This window comes from Scomber japonicus, chromosome 20 (genome assembly GCF_027409825.1).
Source record: "Scomber japonicus isolate fScoJap1 chromosome 20, fScoJap1.pri, whole genome shotgun sequence".
Classification (NCBI taxonomy): domain Eukaryota; kingdom Metazoa; phylum Chordata; class Actinopteri; order Scombriformes; family Scombridae; genus Scomber; species Scomber japonicus.
The window spans coordinates 20,116,683-20,131,125 of NC_070597.1; the positions used below are offsets into that span (position 1 = coordinate 20,116,683).

The 14,443-nt window shown below is 41.1% G+C and overlaps 2 protein-coding genes across 2 annotated transcripts; both read right to left on the bottom strand.

The window, feature by feature from the left end:
• Positions 1–346: 346 nt before the first annotated feature.
• josd1 (Josephin domain containing 1) lies at positions 347–6,064 on the bottom strand. Its single transcript, XM_053341521.1, has 4 exons — positions 5,241–6,064; positions 5,015–5,143; positions 2,738–2,932; positions 347–918 (listed from the first exon to the last, which is right to left on the bottom strand). Exons 1-4 carry the CDS (start codon positions 5,624–5,626, stop codon positions 819–821), a joined length of 810 nt encoding a protein of 269 aa, XP_053197496.1. The 5' UTR covers positions 5,627–6,064; the 3' UTR covers positions 347–818.
• A 3,756-nt stretch (positions 6,065–9,820) lies between these two features.
• Positions 9,821–14,269, bottom strand: LOC128381554 (GTPase IMAP family member 7-like). Its single transcript, XM_053341586.1, has 7 exons — positions 14,015–14,269; positions 13,509–13,586; positions 12,796–12,846; positions 11,982–12,032; positions 11,827–11,877; positions 11,506–11,556; positions 9,821–11,042 (listed from the first exon to the last, which is right to left on the bottom strand). Exons 1-7 carry the CDS (start codon positions 14,043–14,045, stop codon positions 10,300–10,302), a joined length of 1,056 nt encoding a protein of 351 aa, XP_053197561.1. The 5' UTR covers positions 14,046–14,269; the 3' UTR covers positions 9,821–10,299.
• Between the last annotated feature and the right edge of the window lie 174 nt (positions 14,270–14,443).

Below are 14,443 nucleotides of genomic sequence, written 5' to 3' on the forward strand. Positions count from 1 at the left end.
CTTCTTCCTTAGAAGGAAACTAAGACAAACATCCACCAGAGGGAGTGCTTGGCTCGGGTGTTGCATTGCTTTGTTGCCATATAAAACTGTTGTGTCAGCACAGACTGTAACAGCATTTGCTCAATCTGTGCCAGTGGTGTCTGAGAACTGGATGACATAGAAAGTTGGCAAGTGTGACAAAAATGGATGATTTTGACTTGTGATACGACAAAAGTGACAGAGAGAGGAGGAGTGAGATGGAGTCACACAGAGGCGAGGAAGGGCACGCTTTGGTGAAAGTGTACGACGGGGGTCTGGGAAGGTGCGGGGGTGGGGGGGGGGGTACGGACAAAGAGAGGTTTTACGACATTAAGGGAGAGACAGAAACATGGAGGATCACTGAAGGAGAGGGACAGATAAACACAGCATTTTCCATACAGCCTGTGTTCCCATAACTTTGGAAACTGGAACAGTAAAAAGGAAGAAAAAAAACTAACATAAAACAGATCAAAACTGACATTGAAAAATAGTCAATATATATAAAAACACAAGAATAGCAGAAACTTAATAATAACTTCTTATAAGTCTTAACTGTGTTGTGAATAAAGGACTGTGATTCTTTGATTCTCCCTGTAAAGTGTTTGCTTCCTTCATTGCTTTGCATCTCATCAGATAAGAGTCCAGCAATGGCCATGTAAACAAAACCCAAAAAAGGGGGAAAAAATGACATATGCAAGTGTGCATCCACGTGATTGGCTGTGCACAACTCCACTTTGTCTCACGTTCATTCTCTCGTTGGGCCGTTGGGCCAGTGGGAGCTGATATTGGCCGGTTCACCCTTAACCGTCGGACCGCCACGTTTGGTGCGCCTCCACTTCCTCTGACACCACCAACAGGAGTTCACAGTTCTTCCCTCGCAGCTGCTGGCGGAGAAACTTCCTGGGTTGTGAAATCAATGGAAAACAACACAGTGAGAGTTATGATACTGAAAGGCAAGATGAGCAACTTGTTTATGTTCATCTGAAGGAAAACACCGAAGTCAGTATTTCAAAAGGGAGAACTGGCTATGAAGCTACACTACTTCACTTTTGGACACTTGGGGAAGTGTTACTAACTTAAAGCACACAAATGACTTTAAAGGATTAAAATGATTACCTTTAAAAGTTGTTATAGTGAATGTATTTGCTAACTTACACATCCTGCTAACACGGAACATCATAAGCATCATTTGGAGTCATGTTTCTGTCCACCTGACAACTGTAAGTTAATGATTGACTCCAACAAAGACTGAGGGAGATGTCTGTTTCTTTAACTGCTATACTCACTTTGTCTATCTGTGGTTTGGTGCTGGCCAGGTAGCATATAGTGCATTTATCAGACCGTCTTTATCTGAAAGCATGAGAGCAGCCCTTTGTTGGCCAGAAAACCAAATCAGTGAGCCGAGGGGAACTGCAGAGTAAGCTAATGATACTCTGTGGGTTTGCTACTGTCAGGCTGAATAACCCTTTACACACTGGACGAAGACATTTCAATATTATGTAAGAATATGAATTAGTGCAGCTTTAAGACAACACATTTTTTGGGGTTAACATATTAACAACTGTGTGTTTCTGCTGGATTGCTCGTGTCATGATAAATACACAACTGTCTCTTTTCCACTGGAAAAATATTGCAACACGACAGTATTTCATAAGAAGCCTGAAAAAAAACAAACATCAACCAACAGAATTTGGGTTTCCTTATTTCCTATGATAGCAATAATCTCAACCCTTAGATTCAGGTTTCGACCCCCCATGGGGATCCTGACCCACATTCTGGGAACCTCTGGCTTACAACATGCCATGCTCGTTTTTATTTTCATTGCATCCTCACAGTAGGGGGATACCACACAACAAAAATGGAAAATCATGGCTCAGCATGAACACCAACAGTGTTCATCGTCATGGTGAACTGACTTGCTGAACATATCAGGCAGGCAACTAGAGAGTAGTTTCCGTTTCTAAATGACCTGTTGTAGCATTTGTTGTCTTTTCAGCTCGTTTTTCCTGTTCTGACATTTATCTATCAGATTGGAGCTACACCTTTTTCTGAACACTTTTCTTTTTTTCCATGTTACAATAGTTGTGATGATTTGCAATGCAGTGGTAGGGCTGGGTTATGCTCGTAAAGAGGTGGCTCATATGACGTGCAAAAGTGTATGTAACTATTTACGACCGGCCACATTTGATGCTGGGGTGAAAATTTAGCCTTCGTATGAGGATAACAGACCACATGTTCATGTCCTTTCTAGAAGGTGTTCATAGGGTTGCACTCAGGTGTAGACCTAAGTGTCAAAGAGCTTGAGTGAGAAATTCAAACCCTGTGCACCTCTGCACGCACGGCCGATCGCTAAATGAAGTCGCTGTCGATGTCAGATTATCTGTTTTCAGAAAATTTGAGATGTTGTTGAGAAGCTGTTGAGAAAGCCGTGGAGGTATCATCCCACAAGCAGTTCTTATGGAGTGTATTGGCAAATTTTGTGAATTGTAAAGAAAAATTCAACACTTCCTGCAATTGCTTCACATTAGAAAGCCTTCAAGCTGTGAACCAATTTTATTGTGTGTTAACTAACAGAAGTTGACTGAATACTACACGTTATGTACACTGTGTGCTGGATTCATCGACTACATCTCTGGCACAATCACCCAAAGCCTTAAAACAGTAACTCTGAATTTGTAATCATTACTGTTATATCGAGCACACGTCCCATTGCTCTCACCTGAGCTCATCCGGATTGCCGATGGGTTGAGGGCTACGCAGCTTGGAGTCCAAATTGTAGTAGACTCCTCCCACCTCTCTGACCCCTATCCAGTGCTGGCGTTTGAGCGGCAGCCGCAGAGGCCCCCAGCGCAGATTGGACGGCACGTTGAGAATAAAGCCCGTCACGTTGGACAGTTCGATGCTTCCTACGTCCCTGGAGGAACAAAACATTTATTTCTTTTTAACTTCCCGTTTGTATTGAAGCAGGGAGATAAAAGGATCAGCAGCTAGTTAAGGTAGATTGTTTTTTAGCTGAGACCATGAGAAACAGTGCTTCACATAAAAAAAAAAACAAGCCATAGAATACACATGAAACCAACTTGATAATATTTCTAAACATAAAATAAAATAAAGTGAAAATATAATACACAGAATGCATGTGTCAATGGTGGGAAATTGAGACTGTGTGTTTGGCCATGTGTACACAATCTCTAAATCAGCGCCTAGGTCTTTGAAGCCATAAGCAAACAGAACCTTCCTTTTCCCAATGGACGGACTCACCACCGCTCTTGATTAGCCAAAATAAACCTCTTTCAGCTTACCGCACAACATCTTTCCACAGGTTTAACCTCACTGTGGGACTATCTGTCAAATGTAGACAACGCAGACAGTAATAAATGTATCATACTACAATTTATTATCATAGTAACTGCTGTATAGGCCTGTCATGATGAATACTTTTGTTGGACGATATATTGTCTCAGAAATAATGGAGGAATAATTATTGGCATTTGAAGACCATTTTATACCACTGATATAATTATTATATAATAGCATAATAATGCAAGGGGAGGGGGGGTAGGATTGGGATTGGAGAGTGCGCGCTAAGCTTAAATTTCAAATAAGCAGCGCTAATGGCTAATGTGAAGTGCAGCAATATTGAGGTCAAAAAACTGATCAAGGTCATGTCCATGTATCATACAGTAAGTCCATAGACATGATGATGTTGATAATTCAATTATTGTACGATATGTTGATAATGTAATTATCGTGACTGGCATAATGCTGCCTGTATGTAATGCTAGTGGAAATTCTTTTATTACGCATTAGTGACAAATGCTATAATTCTTACATTACTGTTGACAATTTCGGAAAGCACACTATCTGTTTTAGATTAACCATATCTATTCCAGTCAGCCATTCATTTCAAATGAAACAGCCAAACCACAACAAATCAGAAAAGTTTCAGTATTAACATGTCTGTGAACGACACCGATCTACGCTTCAGTGTAAAGACGACATTTTACTTTCAGTTTTGTTCCCAGTATAACAGAAATAAACTGCAACGCAATGTTGCAGGATCGCCGATTTGTCCCTTTTTATTAATTCATGTGTAAAGTTTTGTCAAATTGACATTATATCTGTGTGGCATAATGTTGTGAATACGGTGTGAATATTTCAAGAGTTTTCCGGAAATGCCTGAAATCTTCAGTACATTGCATGGAAGCAGGTTATTATTTGTAATGTGAGGTTTAAAGGAGTAGTCTGTAAGTTGTGTTTTTTTATATGTCTGGTTTGAAACATAAAACATAATCACCACTGAATGTTTACAACAGCAAAATTGTAAAATCTTTCATGAGTGGTATTGTTATTTCGTCACCATTAAGAGTAGCTATGATTTTGTTCCTGTTTGGGCCAAGATAGCAAAAACAGGAATACGGCTTCTCTGATAACATGAACATTTGACTGATAAAAATAACAAGTCTGCGGTTGTTTTTCTTGTCGACAGTCATGTAAGACTGATAGTGTGGCAAGTTGGAATGCTGATAAAACTGTGTCTTACACAGTGTCTGCTAATGGAACTGCTGACTAATCAACGAAATCATTGGAGACCATGCTGATTAAGTGTTGGAGGTACAGATGAGGACACAGGGAGCCTCTTTACCACATCTAACTTACATTTGCATTCTACAATATAAGTGGATGCTCCTATACTGAAGATATCAGAGCTAGCAGTGGTTGTTTGAAATGTTCCTGTCACTGTGTGTGTATCTCTAAAAGATAAGAAAGAAACAAAAGACGACAGGATGAAGACATTGTTTTTCTTTGGTTTAAGCTCCGTCTGCCTGACCCTCAAAGTGACCATTTAGGGAAACAACTAGGCCAGCAGTCATGAGATATACTGCAGCGCCTCCATCAGCAACTGGGTGAAACAAAAAAAAAAGTCTAAAAATGAATAAAATCATCGCCTTCTATTCTTGTAGTGCAACAGAAATGGCAGTTTTCAGTGACATACCTTCTTTTATCCCACCAAACTGCTTCAAACCCCCGGGTCTGCAGGGCTGCCATGATGACATTTACATCATAGTTCCCGTTTCCCAGCATGCTCTTCTTGTGAGGCGTCACCAGAGTGTTGGGAGAAAGCCTGCAACGAGTTTGAGAAGAGAGACTTATTAGATTTATCCACAACATTATACACATAGGTTGAATATTGGTGCAGCTTAGTAAACAGACTCACTCACCTCTGGTAGATCTCCTGCAAGGTGTCCCTACTGAAGGCTGTCCCGTCCTGGAAGACGTTATTAAGCGCGTGCAGGGCACACAGTTCCCTCCGCTGCTTCTCATGATAAATAGCCGGAGGTGTTGGAGAGGGCTGGGCAAGCGCTGGCGGGGTGAGGGAGGAAGAGGAGGATGAGAGATCCTGCTGCTGCTGCTGCTGAGAGTCCCTGGGATCCCTGTACCTCCGCTCCTCTGCTCCCACCACCTCTCCTCCTCCTCCACCACCTCCTCCACCTCCACCTCCGCCTCCTTTCTGTTTGCTGACCTTCCAGGGCATGCAGCCCAGCTCCTGAAGGCCGCCTCTCCCCTTCCCCTTCCACTCACCGGCTGGATACGGAGCGCTTCCCATTCCTGGGCTTTCACCACCACCACCACCAACACCGCCGCCGCTGCTGCCGCCACCTCCTCCAGCTCCACCACTACCTCCACAACTACCACCTTCAGGACGCTACATTGGCATCATGACAACAATTGCCATGGCAACCTCTCTTTGGAAGAGAGGAGCTTGTGTGTTTCGAGGGGGGGAGGTGGGGGCTGCAAGGTAAATGAGACCTGCGGCCGTTTTAACACAACACCTGCTTCCTGTAAAGAATAGATGTGAGGACAGATCAGCAGGAGGGAGGGCGCGCTCGGAACAGCAAAAAAAAAAACTAGAACTCCAGAAGGGATTTATGGTCAAACTCGCAAGCAAGAGATGATCCCAAATTTAAGATTACTCCTCCGACAACGCCGCAGTGGTCGACATTGTCAATCAAACCGCTGTAGCTCTGTGTGTGTTTCCACTTCCTCCATCCTCAGAGCGTTTGTGTGTGTGTTGACAGCTCTTTCCATCCAGTCATCTAAAGCCTATAGCTGTGCAGTTCTTTCCATCAGCGGGCTGCTGACCATGAAGCCTCACTTCCACTGGAACAGATGCTACAGGGATTTTGATGCTGAGCAGAAGAAGGATGTCTTTAAAAAAAACAAAACACTGTTGGAAGGAAGAACAAAAGAAGTTTGACTTATTTTTATCATTTAAAAAGGCACATAAATGTCACCATACAAATTCCCAAGTTAGTAGAGAACAAAGTGACATTTCTAATCTTTCTTTCTCAATCTGATCAGCAGCCAAATGCCTTAAAAACAGCACTTGAACGCAATGTTGATTGTGTTTTGGAGTCTCTGCTCGCAGTGGTAGATAACTGAGATAACATTATGAGCTGCTACAATCTCCTCTTGGTCAGCAGGACCAAAATGAGAAGAAGGTAAACATTTCCAACAGCTTGGACTGGGTAGAGGAAGCTGTTCAGTAAGCTAGCACAAAAATATGACAACAGCCTCCGTACAAAGCAAGACACACACACTGGGGGGTTTAGGCTCGTATTAAGGACGGATACAAGCGGTTACACTCAAAAACATACACGTATAGGTGTTATTAATCCATAATAGTAACAGAGAGCTGTCGTTAAGTGTTGTGGCTACTCTACGTGACTCCCGTGTCTCCAGCAAACAACCACAACGCCTCCTTTTTACGCCTTTTTAACTTCGTTTTCTCTCAACGACCACTTACCCCGCCGCTTCCCGCCGGTGGGGTCAAAGCTGAACTCTCATAAACCGGTTTAAAAACGTGAGTATGCTCTCTCCTCCTTCCCAAAAAGACTGTTCAGTCCTTTGTCTTTGCCACTTTTTTCCTGGTAAGCTCTCTCTCTCTCTCTCTCTCTCGTTCGCTCTCTCTCTTTCTCTCTCTCGCTCCCTGTGCGTGTGTCTCAAACGCGGACATGCGCAGTAGCGTCCCCCTGGCTCCGTATTGCTGTCACCGCCTGCGTCAGTAGACAGAGGAGCAGCCCCTCCCCTGAAACTGGGACCCCACATCTCCACTTTCATTTCACCTGATTGATTGATTTAACACAACACTACTTTACACCTTGTTTTCAGAATTTACGCTTTAGAAAAAAAAGTTTATTATTCATGGGTAAATATTTGTTTTGGTGTTTTTTTTAATCATCCCATATCTGCTTTTAATATATTGTGTTGGGGTGTTTTTTCTTAAAATTTGCTACAAATTTGTCAAGTCCCAAACAACATACAATTAAATGTTCACTCAACATGCATCCTGCAATCGATAAACAAAATGTCCACCATAATACAATAACACCAAATCACAGCATATACCCACACAACTACTTGAAAATAAATATGACCAAACAGAATTAGTACAGTAAAGAGGGCACCATATATCAATAAGTGGAGCCGCACATTTTCCTTAAGAATAAATATATTTATATGCATCAGTAAATTAGACCAAAACTCATAAAACTTTCCTTGCTAATTATTACACTTTGCAATTAGAGATTCAAAAGACTGATATGGCTTCTCCACTAAAATATCATTTAAAAAGGCATCTACTCCTTCTCCCCCCCCCAAAAAAAAATCTAGGATCTATTAATATGTAAATATCTTTCATTTCAGAAATGTAAGTCCTACTTCACAGTAAAGTATATTCTCAGTGTTTGTGCACTGGAGGCTTCAAGTTTCCACATCACAGTTGTGTAAATTGATTATTGGACCAAGATTGGCTTTTAAACTAGTTGTGATGTCATAAACCATGGTACTAGGCCCAGGCCTAAAAATCAGATTTTCAGTAAGCACAGAGAAACTTTCCACTTTCAGCAGATGAATATGAAAACAGCCTCTAGTGTCAAACATCATTCTACACAGTGAAGCTCAACTTCAGTTTGCCTTTCTATGTGCAGAATCCTTTAAGAAGCTTTAGTCAATTATTGTAATCACTTTTCTATTTTAACAATGGATCACATAACTACTTGTATGTGAAAAGAGTTGCTTGTTGTGACAAACCCACAGATATTTATCATTGGGTCGAGCTTTTTAGCCTACTTTAGATTGTTTTTGGTTTCATTCCTGCAACTTATATTTTGATTCAGTCTCCCAGCTCTCATTAGCATCATTTCTAGAAGTAGCAGGCAACCATTTTGGCAAAAAAAAAAAAAAAACCTGCAAAAATCCACTGTGTGCCTACCACCACCAAACAACAGACAGACTAGTGTTAGCATCTAGCTAGAGCAATTAGCACCTAAAGAGCTAACTTAACATACCCCACGAGCTGTTGTGGAGACCAAAGACAGAGCTGAGAGAATTGTGAATTTAGGACCTACATTTGGCCAGAAACATAACTCCAAATTAATGCGAATGTTGTTTGTTTTCTACTGGATATGTACGCCAATTGTTTTCTAACACGTTTGTCATGTCAACTCTATGAGGTGTTGTGTTCATAGCTTGCTTCTGCTGCCTCCAGGTAGCCAAAAAGATGAATGAATGCAAGTGTATTATATGCTATTAAGTGATCAGAAACATGCCAACACTGATTAAATAAAGCCCTTAGCCATCAGGGGCACTGGTTACAACTTTCCAAACATAGCTACTAACACAGGATAAAATGTAGCAAATATGATATACTGCTAATACTGAAGTGTGGATTTATTTTTCATCCCAGGATATGTCCAGCAACATGTAGATACATGTACACTTTTCCCTGGTAGTGTATTGCCACCACTGCTAATGTCGTGTTCAGCCACAGAAAATGTATCTTTTTTGAAAGCGGTCCTCTAATTAAATAAACTTTAACATGCTGGTGTTGGGTTTTAGTGCAGAGAGGGAGGGTCAAGCTTTTCCAAAAGTGCTTGACTGCTAAATAATATTATTGTGGGTTCAAAAGTCTAACACAACATATAATTTCCTGTTGTCTCATTTCCTCAGATTTATTCTGTTGAACAGTAACCGGCTATCCCACAGTGACAGTGGAAACTCTTGAAGATAATGAGGTAAATATTAGATTTTACATTTGTGGGTCCACAAATCTCTTATTATACTCAAGATTTCAAATGATTTTTGAGATGTAAACAGTCATTTGTTTAAGGGTTGAAACTCTTAGTGTGTAATTACAAAGACTCCTTTCATCCATCCGCCCATCCACTTTTCCATCCGTGGCAAAAGAGTGAGCAGAGCAGTGCAAACAATGTCCTCCAGCTCCTCCTGGGGGGTCCATGAACACTCCCAGATCACCTTAAAGCGTTTCTCTCTTTCCAGGTCAGAGGTCAGGCTTAGCTTCACAATGTCAGACTAGTATGTGTTACTTTATCCTGTGCTGAAAGTTATACATCATCATGTCCTCAACAAACCTCACTGGTCTATTGAAGGTCTGAACTGGTTGTAAAACGGTCTCTCGTTAACCACATGGCCTGTCTACTCCACGTCATTGGGATTTTTCTACCTCAAAATGCGAGTTACCACAACTCTGCAAAAGTTAGTGAATTAAAAATTGATTTTATTTTACAATTGGTAAATAATTAGCTTAAATGCTGTTTCAGATTCTTTTTACACACGGACATAGATTTCTTTTAAACCATATTGCTTAACCTTAGTCCCAATATGACTTCAGTTCATTTCCCCTGATCATCTTTAAAGTTTGATATGTCTCAAATGAATTATTAAAGAGAAGAAGGGGGGAGGGCTGAACACTGGAGCAGTGTAAGAAAACATGAGGCACGGACCAATACAAAAGAATACACAGAGGTCAAAGAATTACAACACTTTAAAATAGGAAAATTAAGTGTGTGTGACCATGATATCTAACCAAAAGCATCTGTGGCATGTTGAAAACCAAAATGCGGCCAGCAGTAGAAAATTCATTGGACAGTGGGAAAGAGCAGAGTGACAAAAATACCTCAGGCAGAGAAGCACCCTTGCACTTAAACTCAAAATTGCATGTTTAACACTTGAATGAATCCCGTTTCCTTCTTTTTTCACTGATCCAGCAGTTCTTTCACCCAAACACACACACACACACAAGTTGACCTTGGTCACCTTTGGGGACACTACATAGACTTACATTCATTTCCTGGAGACTTATCTTAACCCTATCCTTAACCACTGACCTAAAAATCAGCATTTTTTTCTAACTGGGGACATAGCTTTGTTCCCCAGCTGAGCAATCACCAACATCACCATTTCTTGTCCCTCTCTTATTTACATGTGTCCCAGTTTTCCAGCCAGTGCAGAGGCCATGTCAGCCAGCAGCTCCTCCCTGGCGCAGTCCTCCCTCCTCTGCAGCTCGTGGACAAAATGCCCCTTCAGTTCCTTCATCTCCACCACACGTTCCACCAGCTCCCTGCGGATCAAGCTCTGCACCTCTGGGGGCCGATCTGACCTGCTGTCCACCACCTCAGGCCTCTGGCCGCATAGAGACACAGCCTTTTTCAGACCCCCAGCATCAACATCCAGTAGTTTCTCTACAGTATGCTTTTGACCCAGACGGTCTGCATGTGTGAGCACTGGGATGATATATCCCAAGACTCCATCTCCGAACAGTTCCAGGGTGGCTCGGATTGCCTGAGCCGCATCCTGGTCAGTCTCCATGCTACAGCCCGGTGCCCGGATCACCAGCAGGAAGGCGTGTGGTCCGGGACCAGCAAGCTGAAGGCTCCTCAGAGCTTCTTTGGCTCTCTTATTGTCTTCCAGCGATGTCCCCAGAAGATCTGGGGTGTCAATCACTGCAACCTCTCTACTGTTCACTACTGTACTTCTTCTGCTACTCTCCATCAGTGGTTCCACAGTTGGCGCTGCAATGCAGCCCAACAAAGTGTCTGCCAGGGAGGTCCGTCCTCCACCGGCGGGCCCCAGGAGGATCAATCTCAGGCCGGGTTTCATGGGGCTGGGGTTTCCACTGCTGCTGCTCTGATCTGCCTCCAAAGGTCCGTCACTGGTTGATCCTGCGCAGGTGACAAGTTTAAATTAGATAAATAAAAAAGCACTTTGCAGAAAAGCTGTGATTTTCAGCCCAAACCCAACTGGGCCTACTCCAGCGTAATGGGTTCAGTTTATTTAAACCCAAACTTCTTTTTCAATCAGGTAGGGATTAACTGCTTTTAGTCTGTTTCTTTGAATGTAAAGCAGTAATCAGAAGAACAAAACTGTATGTCAGTTTTGGATGTGCTGGCCTAACTTTTGGGTCTGTTAAAAACTCGCTATGCTGCTGTTAAAATCACAAGTTACCATTGATGTGCTTAAGATCCATCTTGGTCACTATGGTCCTGAATTAAAAGACATTTAAATGGATGAGTGATGATGAGGTAGGATGTTAGCATGGGAGGATTCTCTTGTTTAAACACATTTAATTCGACAGAAACTGGAAATAGCAGAGAACTGAGAAAATGAAGAGAAAAATGAACTGACCTGTGATGGCTTTGATGGCAGCAACCAACCATTTGCACTTTGAAATAAATCCTGATGGAGGAGTAATTAAAGGTCAACTGTTAAGCCAATAATTATCATGTAGACCTATCACTACAGTAACACTGATTCCTTCAGATACTAAATTGCTGTCATGTGTCTGAACATGTGTTTGAACTTCTGAGTCACTTCCTCTGACTACCCAAACGTACCATTTCAAAATGCCAACTTCTCCTGACCTGTTTACCCTCTCCTAAAAAGCCAATTTGCGGCACACTGAGAAGAGTAAACAGAACCCTACAAAAAAGGAGGAAGTGTGCTTACCTATGATAAACCGCCAAATTCGAGACAGCCATTTAAACAGGCTCTGGATTCCTGAAACACAAGACATGCATAGAAAAATCAGGAAATGCCTTTTTTTATTATTTTTTTAGGTGACATTTAATTTGCTGGGGTGAAATTAGGGATGTATTTCATACCACGGAGGGTCCCCACTAGATGGCTCACCCAGCCCCAAAGAGCTGACAAACCTGAGGCCACAAACACAACATGTTACATTTCTGGTGATTTTATTTCACATTATATACAAATAGGAAGATCATTTTCCTTATGTCATAGTAGTTTATAGTTTTGGGTGGTGTCAGTTAAAGGGCGTATTCACAGTTTTTCATGTCTGTCTAAAAACTATAATCAGATGAACTTCCGAACAGGTTTTGCTTGCTGTAATCATTCCTCCTGTTCATATGGACTATAAGATCCCTTTATAATGCACTTTCGTTGCAGTGGGGGACAAAATCCACGACTCTTGTGGATATGATGCTTCAGTAGTCTGATTTAGTCAAATTAAGTTGACAATCGTTTCAGTGAAAAATTCCCTTTTATGTTGGACAGTGTTTTCCTGTTGAGCTACAATGGAAGGATCGTAACAAAAAGAAGGACTTATGCACTAAAAAGACTGTAACTTTTAAAGATTTCCACTTGATTCTACTAATTTAGGTGACTGAAGCTGTCATGTTACTTCAGGTGAACATTTAAACGTATGATTGTAAAGACACAGTTCTGTGGATTTTGTCCCACATTACTTACAATAAAAGCACATTTAAGAATAGATGCTTATTGGTCAGAACAGGAGGAATGATTGCAGCAAGAAAAATCTATGTTTAAGTGTTCATAAGGGCAACTGAACACACTCTAAAAACTGTCAATATGTCCTTTAAAATCAGTCCTAAATAGCCAATACAGGCAGCACAAAGTGACCTCTGATCTCTGACACCTGACCCTAAGTAACCTCACCAGTTAAAGAGCAGAAGAGACGAATCGGCCATCGGATCAGAACAGGGAGGGCTGGAGAAAAAAACACAGTGCTATCAGTTTTACAGCGTTGGAACCTGAGTGGCTGATAAGTTGATTGGCTTTTTTCTGTTTTAACTTAAGTAAATCTGCTGGTTAGAAGACATTCAAAGTGAGATTGTGCAAACTTTCCTGACATGACAGAGTTCAGTAAATCAATACCTGAGTGGAAAATGCATATTCCAATAATATGTTAAAATGCTAAATTTAAACTTGCCCCTTTGAAATTTTAACTCTGAGGTGCTGCAGTCAGGACACAGACTACTGACTAAAATACCCTTTGCTTTCTTCAAGTGTGTATTCATAAATAATTCATACATAAAACTGTGTTTGGTTGAAGGGTTTCTCCTGCACTGAGGTAAGGAAAAGAACAGGGGACTTTAAATTTAAATTAGATATATATATTTCAACAGGAAATCAATAATTATAAGTCTGTTTATGTTTTTAATTCAGTTAAAAAATGGAGCATTTGAACTTAAAGCCATAGATTCTAGCAAATATATCCAGTTTCAGTTTCTGTTCTTTCTAGTTTCTTGTCTCACTATCTCTGTAAAGGATACATCAATCGATCAGAGAATCAATGAGGCTTAAATGAGAGAGAATCTTTTTGTCTTTATAAATAAATCAGTAAATGTTCATGTTGTTGAGTGACTGACTCTGTGAGAATCTGTAGAGGAGATATCCCACCACGGTGAAAGCTCCCATCTGGGTGCTGTTGGTGTTCAGCCACCAGACTGAAGAGAGATGGAAGGAAGTAAAGCATGACATTAGTATTACAGTGTTGATCACAACTTAACATAAGGCTCACCTTTCACCTAAATGTAGCATGCAGAATGAAATTCCAGGAAAGCCGCTGTTGTTGAATGCAAGGCTTTGTGTATGTGTGCAGGTTTGCTTTCATTTTTAAATTCAATCAAACTATTTTCTAAAACTGAATCAAATTGAGGAATATGACAGATTTTTGACATGAGTATTTTAAAAACTAGACCAGAAATGAAAGAGATTCTGCTGCTAAGTTGACATTATACTGTAGCTCATGTTTTATACTTCACAAATCTAATAGTGTCTTGGTTTTTGCGTTCATATAGGCTAAAAAAACTAAGTGCTATATGATAATAATGTTTTTGAAGGCATGTTTGATGAATTATTAAAATTCTCTCACCTGCATCATCAGGGTCACATTTACACTCCATTTCTCTGCAGCTGACAGCCCCCCGGTCTGCGTCAAGGTAAGGAGAAAATGTGACCGCACTCCTGCTCAGACCTTTCAATACAAAAGCCGTGAAAGTTAAAAGTCCACGTGGGTTGACTCGCCTTGCTGTTTTGCAATGTTAACGTGGTTGCACAAATTTAAACTTGGAACACACTCAGCAAGAAACACAACTGCTTTCCAAGATTTTCACAACAGATAAACCAGACTTGAAAAAGAAGCCACTTCCAGTCAGGAGTTGTTTTCAATATGAAGCCAAGTTTTAAGAAACACACACATTAGGTAGCTCCAAATAGTATAATATAGTTAGGTAATCTCTTTTAACCCCCTACCAATGGAAAAATGTTGTTAAAGCTCCATTACCTGCTGTGTAGTCAGATT